General features: G+C 39.2%; 1 protein-coding gene across 1 annotated transcript in view; it reads left to right on the forward strand.

Annotated features, from left to right (window-relative positions):
• The window catches only part of LOC139730614 (alpha-N-acetylgalactosaminide alpha-2,6-sialyltransferase 2-like), a 166521-nt gene extending 154223 nt beyond the window's left edge, over positions 1 to 12298 (forward strand). Inside the window, exon 6 of the mRNA XM_071641471.1 lies at positions 12136 to 12298. Coding sequence (XP_071497572.1) covers positions 12136 to 12298 — 163 coding nt within the window. The remainder of the gene's footprint in view (positions 1 to 12135) is intronic.
• Positions 12299 to 17361: the final 5063 nt, after the last annotated feature.

A 17361-nucleotide genomic window follows, 5' to 3' on the forward strand; every position in this document is an offset into this window, starting at 1 on the left:
ACTACGGATTTGGGAGTAAAACGTGATTCGTTTTCTTCTCTTAAATGCGTTCATTGAGACATTCAGCAGATTGTGATAGTCCCTTACGTGCTACTAAGTAGGTTATAGCTCGTTATTCCGAAGGTTCGTTATTCCCGAATTTCATTTTCGGATTAACGAATCTCCGGAATAACGCCACAAATGTTTGGATTAATGAACCTCTAGGTATAGGGAATTTGCGTGTTTCGGATCAACGAATCTTCGGAATAACGAACCTTCAGAATAGCGAACCTTCTGAATTTTGAATTGATTTGATTTGATTTATTTCATTTTCATTTTCATTTTTTTTCTTTCCCTCCACAAAACAACACAAAGTAAATCTCAAATTCAATCATAACCATATATACATTACAAAGTATAACGATCAATGGTAATCAACAAACTTACAAAGATATGCACACATACTGGAATTACAAAGTTATGTTTGAAGGATAAAAAAATGAGAACTGAGGGGTGTGTATCGTAGAATCATGAGATCACGAGCTAGTCCATGGGCCAGGCCAGATATTGGTACCACCTGAGGTGGCAAAACCTTTTTAGTGTCATTTTGCTTATCGGGCAGAGATATGCTTATCAAGCTATGATAGCATTTCCAAATGAGTAGCTTAAGTCATAATAAATGAATTTTTAACCAATTTGGTCTCGTTGTTATATCCCTATACACTGTACTTCTGAATCGAAACTAACCGCCATTGGACTATTTCATCGATTTAACTTCCAGGATATTTACACGTTGTTTACTACCAGAATTTCAGTTCGCGCATTCTTTCGTCTGGCCAGCACCTGGGGTCTGGTGCATGCTTCTTTGGAAATTTCCCACAACGGGGGCCGGGGGGGGGGGGGGGGGGGGGGGGGGGGGGTGTCGACCGCATACAATCCGTTCGTGTTTTTCCCCTTATTTTTTTTCCCCTTTGCTGGTAATGAACATTTAGTTTTAACTTAACGAAGGTGAGGTGTATGTATTTTTTCCATCATTCATGGGAAGAGAAGAAGAGTGAAAGAGGGAGAAATGAAATCAGACGGGGATGTCGACATGTAGCTCAACAAGCTGTCTTTTACACCAGCATCAGTAATTACATGTATCATTACCATCACTCAGATCATTTGACCCTTTTCGTATCAAAATTAAGGAACACGACCACCATCATCACTCGAGATAACACCTAAGCAAACTAATCACAAAGTACCAACAACCTCTCAGACAACAACACAAACACTACAAAATGCAGCGACAGGGCTGTGTAGTTAGTGGAATGAGTTGCCTCCTAATCCGTCTTTTGTTCGCACGAGGCATGATGGCGTGGACATTCTGTTTTGAAATCGGCAAGCCTTAATACCATTGTCTTTGATCAAAGTTACTCTGTACAATGCACTTGAAAGTCTGTGGTGTAGGGGTCATTGAGACACCTTCCTTGCAAGACACAGTGCGATGCGTGAAAAAAAAAGAAAAAGATTACTGCTTGTTCATTAATTTTCTATGCCACCACGCCAATGCGCTGAATACGCATTGTATCACGTTATGTGCACCATCTTGTTGATGAACCCTCTGAATTTGTTTATCAACTCGTTGCTGACCGTAAAAGAGAGGTGGAGATTATAAGTCACGAACTGCCAGCCGCATGACAGAAATGTACCAAGCAAGCAAACAAGCAATCACCAGTGAATGCCGTTTACAAACGCAAAAACTTGAACTGTTAATAGCAAAATCGACTGAAATCGTGTTTAGACTAAGTAAGAAGCTATAGGGCCTACTCGTACATTAATATTGCAGAGATCAGTTACATGATTTCTAACAGAAAGAAAACTCGCCTTTTAAAATGCAAGGTAAAACTCGCTCCACATCACAATAGGGTAACGAATAAGTTCAGATTGTCTTTATTCACTTACTGTTGTCATATCACTACCCTGATTCAATTTTGGCTAGTCCGCAAAAAAAATGACTAAACAAACATAACGACATAGTAATAGTATCGTCCAGCTTGAGTACCAGCAGCACGATTATAAAGATTCTCGAATACTACGTGTACTGAAGCGATGTACATGTTTGTTGATTTACAGATCAGCAGTTGCGATCTTAACAAATTTAATTTGTAGAGGGAGACAAAGTGAAGAAACTCGCATCTGAACCTTCACCCCTCTGAATAATATCTTTCTTTCAATGCAAAAATTGGTTGGGTATATTCAGTTATTGTTTACTATAAAACATAGTCATGTGGGTGTTTTTTTCAGGCTTTTTAGCTCACCTGAGCCAAAGGCTCAAGTGAGCTATTGCGATCGCCCTTCGTCCGGCGTCCGTCGTGCGTCGTGCGTCGTGCGTCGTGCGTCGTGCGTCGTCCGTCGTCCGTCGTGCGTCGTCCGTCGTCCGTCGTGCGTCGTGCGTAAACTTTTTACATTTTCATCTTCTTCTTGAAAACCCCAAGACCGATTTTCATCAAACTTGGCAGGTAGCATCCCTAGGGGGTTAGGAACTCAATTTGTTAAAATGGGCACCATGCCCCACCCAGGGGGCCCCCAGGGGGGCCCAAACCCCCCAAAATTAAGGAATCTGTAAAAATCTTCTTCTCTAGAACCAGAAGTGATAGAGCTAAGTTAATACTATGAGTTAGTACATTGATGACTATAGTTTCAAGTTTGTTCATGGCAGAATCAGGGGTGCCCCCCTTGGGACCCAGGGGAGGGGGGTGGGGAAGGGTTCTAATGGGGCCTAAATTGTACATTTTCATCTTCTTCTTGAGAACCCCATGACCCATTTTCACCAAACTTGGCAGGTAGCATCCCTAGGGGGTTAGGAACTCAGTTTGTTGAAATGGGCACCATGCCCCACCCAGGGGGCCCCCAGGGGGCCCAAACCCCCCAAAATTAAGGAATCCGCAAAAATCTTCTTCTCTAGAACCAGAAGTGATAGAGCTAAGTTAATACTATGAGTTAGTACATTGATGACTGTAGTTTCAAGTTTGTTCATGGCAGAATCAGGGGTGCCCCCCTTGGGACCCAGGGGAGGGGGTGAGGAGGGGTCCTTATGGGGCCTAAATTGTACATTTTTATCTTCTTCTTGAGAACCCCATGACCCATTTTCACCAAACTTGGCAGGTAGCATCCCTAGGGGGTTAGGATCTCAATTTGTTAAAATGGGCACCATGCCCCACCCAGGGGGCCCCCAGGGGTCCCAAACCCCCCAAATGAAGGAATCTTTATAAATCTTCTCTAGAATCAGAAGTTATAGAGCTGAGATAATACTATGAGTGAGTGCATTAATGACTTTAGTTTCAAGTTTGTTCATAGGAGATCCAGGGGTGCCCCTCTTGGGTAGGGGGGGGGGGGGGTGGTTGGAAGGGTCCAAATGGGGGCCTGAATTGTACATTTTCATCTTCCTCCTGAAAACCTCATGATGGATTTTTGTCAAACTTGGCAGGTAGCATCCCTAGGGGGTCAGGATCTCAATTTATCAAAATGGGCACCATGCCCCACCCAGAGGGCCCCGGGGGCCCCAATCCCCCCAAATTAAGGAATCTTAAAAAAATTGGGCCCTTATTGTACATTTTCATCTTCTACTTGAGAATGCCTGGTCAAATTTTGGTAGAGCTGTGAATAAGATTAGTGACTGCGTGAAAGGTGAACTTGTGATACTCAGGTGAGCGCTAGACCCGCGGGTCTCTTGTTTATTTTATTTATTGGATTCTAAACATCTTAAAGGACAAGTTCACCTTCATAAACATAAGGATTGAGAAAATGCAACAATATTAGTAGAACACATCAGTGAAAGTTTGAGGAAAATTGGACAATCGATGCAAAAGTTATGAATTTTTAAAATTTTTGTGTTGGAACCGCTGGATGAGGAGACTACTACAGCTTGTGAGTCATATGCGTACAACAGTATAAAGAAAATGTAAAAGAAAATTCAACATATTTTCACTTTTTTCGCATAATAAAAGAGCTCTTGACTTGCCTCTTTCTAAAGGCAGGGGGAATAATATTGCCCATAACATTTGTCGGTAACGAGTCAATGGAATGTGTACTTTTTTCAAAAGATGGAATTTTGTGAAATTCTCTTTATATTTTCCTTATATTGTTGTACGCAAGTTATTCATACACTACCGTAGTCTTCTCATCCAGCGGTTGCTGCACAAAAATTTTAAAAATTCATAACTTTTGAACGGATTGTCTGATTTTCCTCAAACTTTCAATGATATGTTCTACTAATATTGCTACATTCTCTCAATCCTTATGTTTATAAAGGTGAACTTGTCCTTTAACTATTCCAGTTTCTTTTCCCCTGACTGATATCACAAAGTCTGCCACAACAATGTTCGCTAAACAGTTTACGTTCCATACGAAAAAATCATGTCTTTTAAATGAGGAAAAAACGAAAACGAACGAATGTTGATAGCCAAATAACTTCACAGTTCGTAGGTGAAGTTCCTTCAAACTTTCCAAAGTAATACAGTGTACGTAGTTTTGAGCGTGAAATTTTCAGGATTTTGCTGTCTAACCGGGTAGTGGCTGCATCACATACTCGTAGTGAATTTGTCTGGGCATACAAGGCCTTTCATATATTTCTGTGAGTAATAAATGCCTTCCTATACAATTTGTATTTCAGTAAACATTTAAGATACTCAATTAAGCACACAATAATAAACTGTTCGATATTTCTACTAACGGTCAAAAGAAAGGCTATACAGCTGTAATTAGAATCATGATCTTTGCGATGACAACTCGTGAGCTGGTTCTTCGATCGATATTTCCAGGCTATGTACACGCGGTTTATTCCAGTGCGCGCATTCTTTCGTCTGGCACCTTGGGTCTGGCACCTGGTTTTGTGGAAATTTTCCACAAGGAGGGGAGAAGGGTGGGGTGTCAAGTTTCCCTTAATGCCAGAGACTGCATACACAATCTCTTTGCTTCAGTTACTATTGTGTTTTTCCCCTTTGCTGGCAATGAACGTCTAGATTTAACTTTACGAAGGTTGCTAGCACGTGGTTCTTTTTGTTGTGAGGTATATGGTTTTTTTTTTTTCATCATTCATGGGCCGGAAGGGAAAGAAGTATGTTCAGCAAGCTGTCTTTTACACTCGCATTAGTAATAACTTATCATCACCATCACTCGGATCACTCAGCCTCTGTCTATAAACATTCAGAAACATGACCAACATCATCATCAATCAAAGATTATTCCTCCCATCTATATTTCTTTTCTGAATTATCCTCCATTGCTTGCTTTAATGATTAACAAAAATCGTAACTGTTCGTTACTTTGAAAGTTTGCAATTTCCGAAGTCTCGGTATTCGAAAAAAAATAAAAGCAACAACAAAATTGTGTTGCTGTTTTGAAGATTCGTCAATTCAAAAACGAAGGAAGGTTTGGTTTTATAAATGCTGTTAATCCGAAAACAAAACAAATTTTTGACCACGTTATTCGTTTTCAGATCAACGAACCGTATTTCCCATTTTCAGATTAACGAACCTTGGGAATGTCACAAAATTAATGTTCGGAGTAACAAACCCTAGTACATTTTCAGATTACTATAGTAACAAACATGGAATTTGCGTTTTTCGGATACGGAAGAACATAAGATCAGAATATAAGTACACCTAGTATCATCATACACATGTACCTGACTCTTTTTGGAATAATAACCACCACGCAAAGAAATTAACAATGTCAAACTGAGAAACTGATTTCTTGCCTCAAAATTTTCCCTGATGCCGTCTATATATTTCTTTTCTGAATTACCCTTCCCCCCCCCCCCACTGCTCGACTGAAAAACAAACAAACAAAACAAAACATAAAGTTACAGTTCGTTACTTATAAAGTTCGTTATTCCGAAGGCTAAGATTCGGAAGAACGAACCAGCGGAATAAGTACATGACTCTTTCCAGAATACAAACATCACGCAAAAAAATTAACGATATCAAACTGAGAATTTCACTTACTTGTTTTTCTTGCCTCAAGATTTTCACTCCCTTCTGTATTTATTTTCTGAATTACCCCCCCCCCCCCAATCCCCTAATCATCCTAATCGACTGAAAAAAATAAAATAAACATAGTTACAGTCATTCCAAAGGCTCGTAAATCCCAATTGACGAAGGGGGAAAAAAAAGTTTTGTTTTTTGAAGAATCGTCGACTCGAAAACGAAACGGGGGTCGATATTTTCAACGTTGTTAAACTCAAAAGATAAATGAATAAATAAATAAATAGATAGATAGATAAATAAATAAATTAATTAATTAATTAATTAATTTTCGTGCCGGATAAAGAGTTTTCAGACTAAGGCACCTTCGGAATAATCCCACACACTGTTAGTTAGTTAGTTAAAAGTTGATGCCTATTTATAGGTGGTCAAAACGTACGTTTGAAATGAGAAAGTGGGAGAATTTGCAGACATTTAAAACATCCGACATTAAAGTTTTAGCACTATAAAGAGCCGAAAGTTACCGTTATTCATTTCCGATTGTAAAAGCAATCAATGCAACATTTACTTGTATTTTAGCACCTTATGGAGCCGAATATTACCGTTAATCAGTTTCAAATGTAAAAGCAAACTACCGACATTCATTTTAGCATTTTTAGGGAGCTGAATGTTATCCTTATTCATTTCCGAACGTGAAAGCAAACATCCGCTATATATTTTAGCATCTAACTGAGCCGATTGATACCGTTAATCATTTCCAAATGTAAAAGCAACAATCTCATATTATTTTAGCATCGTACGGAGCAGAATATTACTGGTATTCATTTCCAAATTTAAAAGCAAACATCCGACATTTCATTATCATACGGAGCCGAATGTTATTTGCTGCTGTCCACTTCCGAAAGTGAAATGAATCATCTGAAAATATCATTTTAGCATCGTACGGAGCCGAATAGTAGGGCCTACTGTTGTTCATTTTTAACGTTATTCAGATATCATACATTTACTTTCCCACCAAACGCAGCTGAATGTTACTGTTATTCATTTCGAAATGTAAGAGCAAATATCCAACATTTATTTTAGCATCGTATGGAGCAGAATGTTACTTCTATTCACTTCCGAACGTAAAAGCAATCATCTGACATTTATTTCAGCATCTTCCGGGGCCGAATGTCATTGCTATTTACTTTCGAAAGTAAAAGCAAACATCCGACATTCATTTAATCATAGTACGGAATTGAATATTATTGTTACTCATTTCCGAACGTCAAAGGGATCATTCGACATTTATTTTAGCATCTTCCGGAGCTGAATGCTATTGATATTTACTTCCGAACATTAAAGCAAACATCCGGCATTTATTTCACCATCACGCGGAGTTAAATATTATTGGTATTCATTTCCAAACGTCAAAGGGATCATTCAACATTTACTTTAGCATCTTCCAGAGCTGAATGTTATCGCTAATTTACTTTCGAACGTTAAAGTAAACATCCGGCATTTGTAGCATCTTCCGGAGCTGAATGTTATTGCTATTTACTTTCAAACATAAAAGCAAACATCAGACAGTTATTTTATCATCGTACAGAGTTGAATATAATAATATAATCATTTCCGAACGTCAAAGCAAACATCAAACATCAATTTTAATGAATCAATGTTACTGTTATTCATTTCGAAATTTAAAAAGCAGACATCCGACAATTATTTTAGCATCGTATGGAGCAGAATATTACTGCTATTCGCTTCCGAACGTAAAAGCAATCATGTGATAGTTATTTTAGCATCTTCTGGAGCCGAATGTTGCTATTTACTTTCGAAAGTAAAAGCAAACATGCGGCGTTTATTTTATCATCGTACGGAGTTGAATATTATTGTTAATCATTTCCGAAAGTCAAAGCAAACATTCGACATTTATTTCAGCATCTTCCGGAGCCAAATTTTATCCTTATGCATTTCCGATCGCAAAATCAAATATCTGACATCAATTTTAGCACCGTATGGAGCTGAATCTTACCGTTATTAATTTCCAAAAGTATGAACAAACATCCGACGTTTATTTTAGTATCATACGAATATTACCATTATTCATTTCCAAAATTAAAATGAAACATCTGACATTAATTTTAGCATCTTGCGGAGCCGATTGTTGCTGCTGTTCATTCCCAAAAGTAAAGGCAAACATCTGACTTTTTCCTACGGGAGAAAAAGGACGACTTCATAATACACTGTATTCAGTTCTTAGTCACTTGACAGATAAAAAAAGATCTCACCTCATGCATGCAAAATTTTACATGTACGGAGCTGCCTAATTAAGGCATACATTCGCGTATGAGTGTAGACCTACATGTGTTTTCATGAAACCCTCTTCGATCGCTACTTTCAAAGTGTTCCCCATTCAGTGAGATCACACCCCATAATTACGTTTTCTTTTCACCATCTTATAGCCAAACGAAACGCAAATCAACTCATAACCAATGTTGAGACAAAGGAAAGCGTCGGGACACGTCGCTCATCGTCGGGCTATCACGAGCATCATTTGTAATCAGGAGAGGTGCGTCCGGACACGTCGCTCGCTATTCATTTTGAGCACTGGCCGTGACCATTCAGAAATCTTGCTACATCTCAAGCGCCATGTCCCGAAACGTCGGCACTAAATTAAAACGAACACTTGCGTGAGCGGAGGTCACGCAACATAGAAATAATCAACAGCTTCTTTTGAGGGTGTCGGCAAGTGTCAGCAAGCGTCGGCAAGCGTCGCGGTATCATCAAAATGATGGCGCGTGATGCTTTGACCGACGCTTAGCGACGGAGTAAAAACATACTGCGACGCACTTCATTGTTCTCGCAATAAGTCTCCGTCGCTGAGTGTCGCTCTCCGTCGCTCGCAGTCCCTAGTTTACCAGGTGCGCCTTAACTGATTATCTGACCATTAATCAAAAAAGTCATTTTCACCAAAATTGCAGATACAAGGTCTTGTCACCCCAGCGACCATACATATACATATACATATGAGTGTATCAAGCTCACCCCCACCTCCGCTATTGGAAAAAGGGATCGATGTTGGGTTGACAAGGTGGCTCTAGGAGACAGGGTTTATTTTCGGAGGATCTATTAACTCCCTGCTTAACCAACCTGGAGCTAGAGGACACACCACTGATGCCACATCCAATAATCAGTTAATTCAAACAGTCAAAATGGGACACAATCTAACGTGGTAATTTACAGTAGGAAATGGATGCACATGGATTTTTAGATAATTGCACAAGTATTTACCATAAGCCTTGCCTAAGGGCTTGACTTTTGGGCATTTAAAGTTACAAAGTGGCAGTTCCGTGTACTCGCTTCATGCTGTCGGCCAGAAACATTGTAATTATACAATTCCAGTACAGCAGTACATGGATCATATACTTACACACAAAGTATGTGGTTTCACTGAATACAGATTGCGTCGCAATGATTGTTAGTTATTTCGCCTCCTACACCTGTACATATAACTGTACCCCCTACGACTTACTCTACAAAGGAAGGTAATGTTAGCTGTGGAAGATGAAGTTACCAAGGTAATGGGATTGTTACTAGTGGCCACTTGGCTATTCCTCTCGGTGATGCGTCATCGCTGGGCAGCTCCCTCGCCTGTCTCCAAGGCTCGAGGTGGCGGGACAGCTGTCTCCATCCTTTCCTCTCACCACTGGGATGCCCGGTGTCGTTGCTGGGATTTGAATGGCCGATAGTTTGGCCGAGAGTGCAGGGATCAAGGGTTGGCGTCAGTGCATGCCTTCTGGTGGAGTCCAGCTCAGCCTGGTTCCCTCCATCGAGGGAGGGGCACAATTGATGCATGGGTGTCAGACGGTATCAAACGCAGGACAAAAGTTCTCAGCTTGTGATCTCCTACTGATAGTGATTAATCGGGGCTGGATGGATGGTGGAAAAGGATCTTTCAGTGGTACACTAGTATAACTGACTGAAAAGTGAGAGGACCCCTCTTTCTTTTCCCAGGGTTGCAAAGTTTTCAAACAGAGCGACACTGGGTGTGGTGGTTCCTCTACCCAACTGAGATAAACTGGGCTGGTTAGAGTCAAGTCCCCCCTGTGTATGATACTGGGAAATAGCTGCTGGAATTAGCAAATTCTGATTTCCTCACCCTTTGGAGCTTGATAAAATAAAAATAAAAAATTTAAAAAAAGCTTTGTATTTCTATGAGTTTTCTATGCAATATGCTAATATTTTGTTATATGCTATATATTTGATATACAATATTATGTTGTTGTTGTTGTTTGGTCTGCCAATGGAGGGCGAATTTCTGTATTCATTTTAACAAGGAATAAAGTACCCTGTATCCTTGTATCGTGATTTTCTAATTTCTTCTTGGTTCTTGCAGTGTCAGGTGGTATTCTCCCAGCCTGTGATTGGTTACTTAATCTCACTGGTCCAATTTAACTTTTGATTGACAGCCAGACTGCCTGCTGGTTATTTTCAACTCACCCTCTGCCCAATATTTCTGACATCTGTCCTTTAATCTTGCACCCAAATAGAATACTTTTGCTTGTCCTGTCACATAAACCCTTAGTCTCGCACCTTCCGTCCTCCACTATGTCCACAAACCATCCCTTGATACATATGACATAAATACCAATCTCGACCTTTGGCGGCCCTATCTCCAAATTTCCTTCCTCCATTTTTAGTATATTTTCCCTTATTCTTTGTATTGTCCAGCTTTCCTGACATCAGCAACTTTCAAGGACACTTTTTTTTAAAGTGATAACAAAATTTAAATCAACAGTTGAACAAAACTCCCACCCAGTGTCAGCATATTTCTTTGCAGGGCTCCATATATATTGTTTAAATCTGGAAATACTCCGAGTAAACTTGGGCAGGGATCAAATTGAAGGGGCCATGGGGGCAGTTTTTACACCTCAGTGTTTGTTTGTTTTTTTAAACTGCATACTAAGTTGTCAAACTTTCTAAATTTTACAGTGTACTTGAAAGGTATTTTTACCAGTGTGATGGAATAAGCAAATGGACACCACGCCCCCATAGAAGCCCTTAAAGCTGCCCCCCTCCCCCAAGTTTGCAATGTTCTCAGAAAGAATGCATGGAAGGTAAACTTGCGCTACTTGGGTCAGTGCGAGATCCCCCTCCTCCTCCCCCCCCCCCCCCCCCGACCTCTTGTTCTTGATTACTTGAATACATCCGCACGCACACACACACACACACACAAAAAAAAAAAAAATCTTTCAAATGTACAGTACATTGTACATCATCTGTCAATCACTGCTTAAGTACGGACAAGATTTACAAAAGACATTAGAATGAAATTTCCCCAAGACTGAGCATAACTCGCATGTTTTTTATGTTACTGGTGTGATTAACGAAAGACATTGTAGAGAAACATGCAAGTTATTTCATTTCATATCAGAGACAAAATTATTTACCAAAATTTCCAGTCTTTCATGTATTCCTTTGAAAATGATAATTCATTTCCTGAAGGACCTTGTAGTCTAGATTTAAGGTCAAAGCTTGATCATCATTAATGCCCTATATTGCAACATTCTCACAATTGTAGTTTTTCTAGTTTACCTGGTGTGCCTCTCTCTGTGTTATTCTAGACGATGCTACTGAAATCCAGCTCAAAGAATTTTACTCAGAATCTGTTTACTGCTTTGAGAGATTATTTTAAAGTACATGTTTTGCGATATCACCACAGGACAATGCAGGTGCATATGTGTTAATGTTGAAGCATGCTACCAATATTGAAATCAATATGTGTGTGATAAAACTGACAGGAAACCATTGAATATGAAGTTCATATTATTTATCCAGTCAAACAGGATAAATAATCAACCATGAATTCATGGAGCACCTCAAAACATTTCTGTCTGAAATGAATGCTAATTTGAGCTGCAGGTAATAATCAGCTCTCTTGAATTTTGAAGATGCCAAAAGCATATGTTAAATCAATCACTGGCCGTTAAGTACGTGACATAATTTGCACCAAGTTCATGAGAAAGAGTTATCCTTGTGTCAATATTCAAATTATTTAAAATTCTTTTATACATTTGTATTAATGATATCACTTTAACCTGTTAGTTCACTTTTAAAATGCACTTTGTATATGTCATTTTAATATGAAATTCTTGTAGATTTGTGATAAAGTAAAAGATTATTTTCTCAAATTCAATTAAAGGGTGAACCATTGCATCAGGAGGGGTCATGAGGAAGATGTTGGAAGGCGTACAACTCATTATGTATTCATGGACCGCTCACTGGTACATACAAAGCCGGATGATGTACCCAAAGACAAGGTAAGGGTACTAACTGTGAATGTGTGGAATGCAATTCAAACTTGACCACTGTCATCCTTGTAGCCCACCTGAGCCAAGGCTCAATTCAGGCTGTGGTCACAACCCCACCCCCCCCCCACCCCCATCAGCCTACTCACTGGCTGGGGGGCGAGCTTTTAGCCAATTTCAACTGGTTACCGACTGACGGCCGTCCGGGCACCAACTTTGTTTTGAGTATTGCTTTTTTGCTGCTGCAGTTTTACTGCAGAGTTAAAATTTCAGCTGCGCCAGCACACTTTTCACTAGGTGCCCAAAGTAGACTCAGTACCGGGTGACAACCTAATAGAGCAGTCACCGGTGAGCAATTTATGAAAAAAATAATAAGAACAAAAATTACAAATACAAAAAAAAAAAAAAAAAAATGACCAAGGGACAAGGGGGAAGATGAGGCAGGGGAAGGGACACAGGCAAGGAAGCCCCCGCAATGGTCTTCCCCTGAGAAAAGAAACGAGCAGCTGCAGCTTCTACCTGACACAGGTAACCCACGCAGAAGGGGACTCGGCTAGCAACTTGTTGGACAGGGACAGCAAATTTGGGGGCAAATGAGATGGAAACTTAAAGCTTGGGTTGAGGGGGGGGGGTTGGATATAGTACTGTATGCACCATATATCTTGTTTTTGCAAATTTCGTGATTCGGGTGCCATTCGCGAATTAAGCGACACACAAAATATTAACTCAATCTGACATGCACTCATACACTTTTGTGTTACATGTACTTTATTACTGTACCCTATTACCGTGAATTTTATTCCACTTGTGAATTAATTTGGAAGTCCTGATTCACAAAAGATAAGACTCGCTGAATATATGGCATTTATATTTTATGGTTTGGATTTTTTTATTATCTTTTGAATAAAGATGTAATCAGTGAAAAGAAATAGGGATAATGGAAATATAGAAATAGATAGGATGTAGATAATACAGTAAAAGTAAAGTAACAAAGATATTGAGAAAATTCTAACCCAGGAGAGATGAAAGAATTTTTTTTTTTTTTGTTATGGTTTCTACTTCCTTTTTATTTGATTTCCTATTTTCCACTTGTTATTTATCTTTGATTTAAAATCTTTGAAGGTTTCTGTGGATGAAGAATGTTTAGTAGTAGAAGGCTTCATGGTACACCACCTATTCCAGAGAGAGACATACACAAAGAAAAATATGCGGTGTCTTCTACTACTAAAGTAGCTTTGGATTCACAACTAAAGTGGACAGTTTGTAATCTAATTGTTCAATTTTTATCTATAAGGCAAATAAAACTCATATTTTGTGAAGAATAAGGTACATGTGTAGAAGGAAAGTCATTTGTTTATTCGCATGATACTATCGGGTTTCCTTTACGTCACACAGTATACAAATACAATGCAGGTATTCATCACAAAGTCCTACAATCTACGGGTGTATGGTTTCACAGTTTATCATCATGTAAGTGCTGGGCTTGTAGATCTTGCTGCATATCATAGTCATTGAAGGGGAATCAGCTTGTCCTCATTGCCAGGTCAGATGCGAAGCAAAGGCATTGTTTTTGGCCAAAAGGCAGTCAGATATATACCCACATTGCTCTTGAGAACTTTCCTGCAGAGACCAGCGGGATACCGCAGATGCCTCTGCAATCACTAGCCAGACAATTTCTAGAAATCAGTCTATGGACAGTGGGAGATCATCCAGTAATTGGTGGGTCATCATTCAGTCACTGCTGTGACGCCGTGCAAAGAAGATCCCCCAATTTCGCCTTAAGTTATTTTTATTTCCCCCACCCAAGTTTTGACCTAAATTCAACAGCTGACCAGCGGGAAATTGGCAGGGCATCACTTTGACATCACTGGGGCCTTAAGCCCCCCTTGACTTCTCCAAAAATTGCCTTATTTGCCTAAATTCTAGCAGCCATTAAGCAAGTTTCAAATTGGCCAGACGCTGCCCTGAGTTGTGACTAGCCTTAGCTATATAATCATTTTTTTCTGTAATGCCTCAGCCACGAAGTGAGGCAGGAGGCATTATGTTTTTGTGTTGTCTGTCCGTCCATCCTTCATCCGTCCATGGTCAATTTTGTGGGCAGGGTAACTAAAAACCTGTTCGAGATATCCTAACAAAACTTGGCATGTATATGTATGAGTGGACGAAGTTGTGCCTATCAACTTTTTGGTGCACATGCTCAAGGTCAAAGGTCAAGTTCAAATGTTCAAAATTTTACTATTTCCCCTATATCTATGCGATGCCTGAATGCCCAAAGTTTTGACCTTTAGAAAATCGACAGCTGACCAACGCAAAATTGGCAGGGCATCACTTCAGCATAAGGCGCCTGGGAAGTTTTCCACTGGTGTTCTGCTAGCGTTCAAAACGGGATACTTTAATGAAACGAAAGGCGCGTTACCTTCCATTCCCCAGAAAGACCAACGGAAATCTCGCTATTGTTTGCAGAACGGGCAAGAACAAAGTCATTACCGATTTAATGAGGACAGGTTCTCGAGCGTACCACGAAGAGATCATGTGCTATTGTTCTCGTACATGATCGTGTTCGCTATAGAAATTGCGAGTTGGGAGAGCGCGCTTTTCAACAATCTACAGTATACACGATGTAGAGAATGCTCATGCGTTCCATTGCTCGCGTACTACCTATGTACCTTGGTATTTGCAAGTGGAAAATGAACTCCCTTTCGTATTTGAGGCTGGAAGTGTGAAAAGTTGGGTGTCGCAAAGAAGCAATCTCGAGCATTCCAAGGAAAGCACATGCACTATTTGACCACGTATTCCTTGAAATTAAGACTTGAAACTTTCTTCCTTCCGTGTTTGACGCTATCTAGAAATGAAATACGAATACTACTATCGGATTTGAAAAGGAAGAGTTCTGGATCGACCTCCAAAAGAAAAAAAATATCACCAACCATTTTTAGTGCAGCGCTCGAACATTAATCGACGATCATTGCCGTCGATGCCTCTTTTTAAACATCCGACATTCATTTTAGCATTGTAAAGAGCGAAAGTTACCATTATTCATTTCTGATTGTAAAAGCAATCATCAGACATTTACTAGTATTTTAGCACCATATGGAGCCGAGTGTTACTGTTAATCATTGTGACTGCCTCCGGGACAACTCGTACCACGGAGGAGTTTCCACTGTTCATTCAAACAACCCTCCTTAGTTGTTATTCACAAGGTCAAACACGAAGCAAGGTGACATCCGGTTACCGTGACAAATACTTGTTTATTACGTTAACACACTGATGTTTCCAATATGAAATTCCAGTCAACTCTTCAGTTATGGACTTCCAGTTACTGAGCTTCACTTTAGATAACGACCTTCAGTTCATATGCACCTTCAGTCATACGGACCTTCAGTTCATACCGACCTTCAGATAACAATCTGAAATATAATACACAAAATCAAGGTTTTTAAACTTACGTTTGAAGTGTACATGAATGGCTTCATGAAACATTACATGATTTAACACCATTTTAGCTCATTTAAAGTGTAATAACATAATCTACCAATAATCTATATCACTAATGTAATGATACATGTTATCGTTCACTTTACTCACCAATCATAAACCAAACTTATCCATATTTTATGGTTTTCTGAATTAACTGTTCTGTAATCAACTAAATCCTCAACTATTTATATTATTTATATACTTTATTAAAATCTACTTCCAATATTATCCAAAACCTAATTCACCTTTAAACTTTCATAACTTCAACCATATTTCAACTTATTATTAAAGTTATTGTTGCATAAATCAACACGGAAATATAAATTCTCAAACTTTTCCTTATGTGTCACTGTCCACAACAGAGAATACAAAATAAACTTATTCTATTAACTCAAAATTATTAACTATAACTAATCACTGTATTAAAACCTTAAATATAACTTCATAAAACTATCACATAAAAGCCTAACAATTATAAACACTATATACACCGGCTAACAACTTGTCAACTAATGTTAAAACTAACTCAATTACGTTAAATTGTAATCTCAAATCATTAAAAATGTGTGTCAATGTGTTTCTACTAAACATCCACTACTTTAACACAGAAATCATGTTACACAATCTAATGCTTGACAGTATCAGTACATTGTACTTTTGTACTTCTCTAATAACACTTGTGAGAATATAACTCATTATAACCACAACTACCTACAGCAACAGCAAAAAGGTATAATACACTGTACATCCCTACCATTCCGCTATACATCCATACTCTAAGGCACAAGCACATACTGCTTACAGAATGAGAGAGAAGGAGAGAGAGAGGAGAGGGAGAGGAGAGGGAGAAGAGAGAGAGAGAGGAGAGAGAGAGAGGAGAGGGAGAAGAGAGAGGGGATATAGAGAGGGTAGAAAGAGGGGAGAGAGAGACCAGTGTGCATGGGGCATCGCTGGCTTCTTCTTTGTCTACTCCCATTTGTCTACAAAGATTTGACAAATCAACTCCTGCCCTGTAAATATTCTTTACAATCTACTCATTCACTAACATGATTACACACATCATCATAAGCTATAAAACATTGTAAAGAAGTTAGTTTCTTACCAAATTCGGGCCTGTTGTTTTCCCACAAAACTTGAACAAACTTGTTAGACTGCTGCAACTTCGCAAGCTTTCACTGGAACTGTGAATACTGTCACTAAGACAGCTTGCCACATCCACCCATAATACTGCATACACGTACAACACACAAAGCCCTATTGCTGCACGAAGTGAATGGTGGATTGTTAATACTTTCTCTAAAACAAGGGGGTAATTGTTCAATGTTTACATTAGCTTCCTGGGGTAGGGGTCTTATCTTTCATTGAACACATGTAGTCTGCAAATTTAGACCTGTTTAACACTTACTAGTTTTCAATCCTAGACCCATTTTGTAGGACAAAAATATAACAAATTCTCACTGCACACTGCTGCAGTGACAATCATTTTCAAAGGTAAAAGCAAACAACCGGCAGTCATTTTAGCATCTTATGGAGCTGAATGTAATCCTTATTCATTTCCAAACGTGAAAGCAAACATCCGCTATTTATTTTAGCATCTAACTGAGTTGATTGATACCGTTAATCATTTCCAAATGTAAAAGCAA

The sequence above is a fragment of the Diadema antillarum genome, unplaced genomic scaffold, assembly GCF_040938485.1.
Source record: "Diadema antillarum isolate AM-2024a unplaced genomic scaffold, OU_Dant_1.0 seq00000322_RagTag, whole genome shotgun sequence".
NCBI lineage: Eukaryota > Metazoa > Echinodermata > Echinoidea > Diadematoida > Diadematidae > Diadema > Diadema antillarum.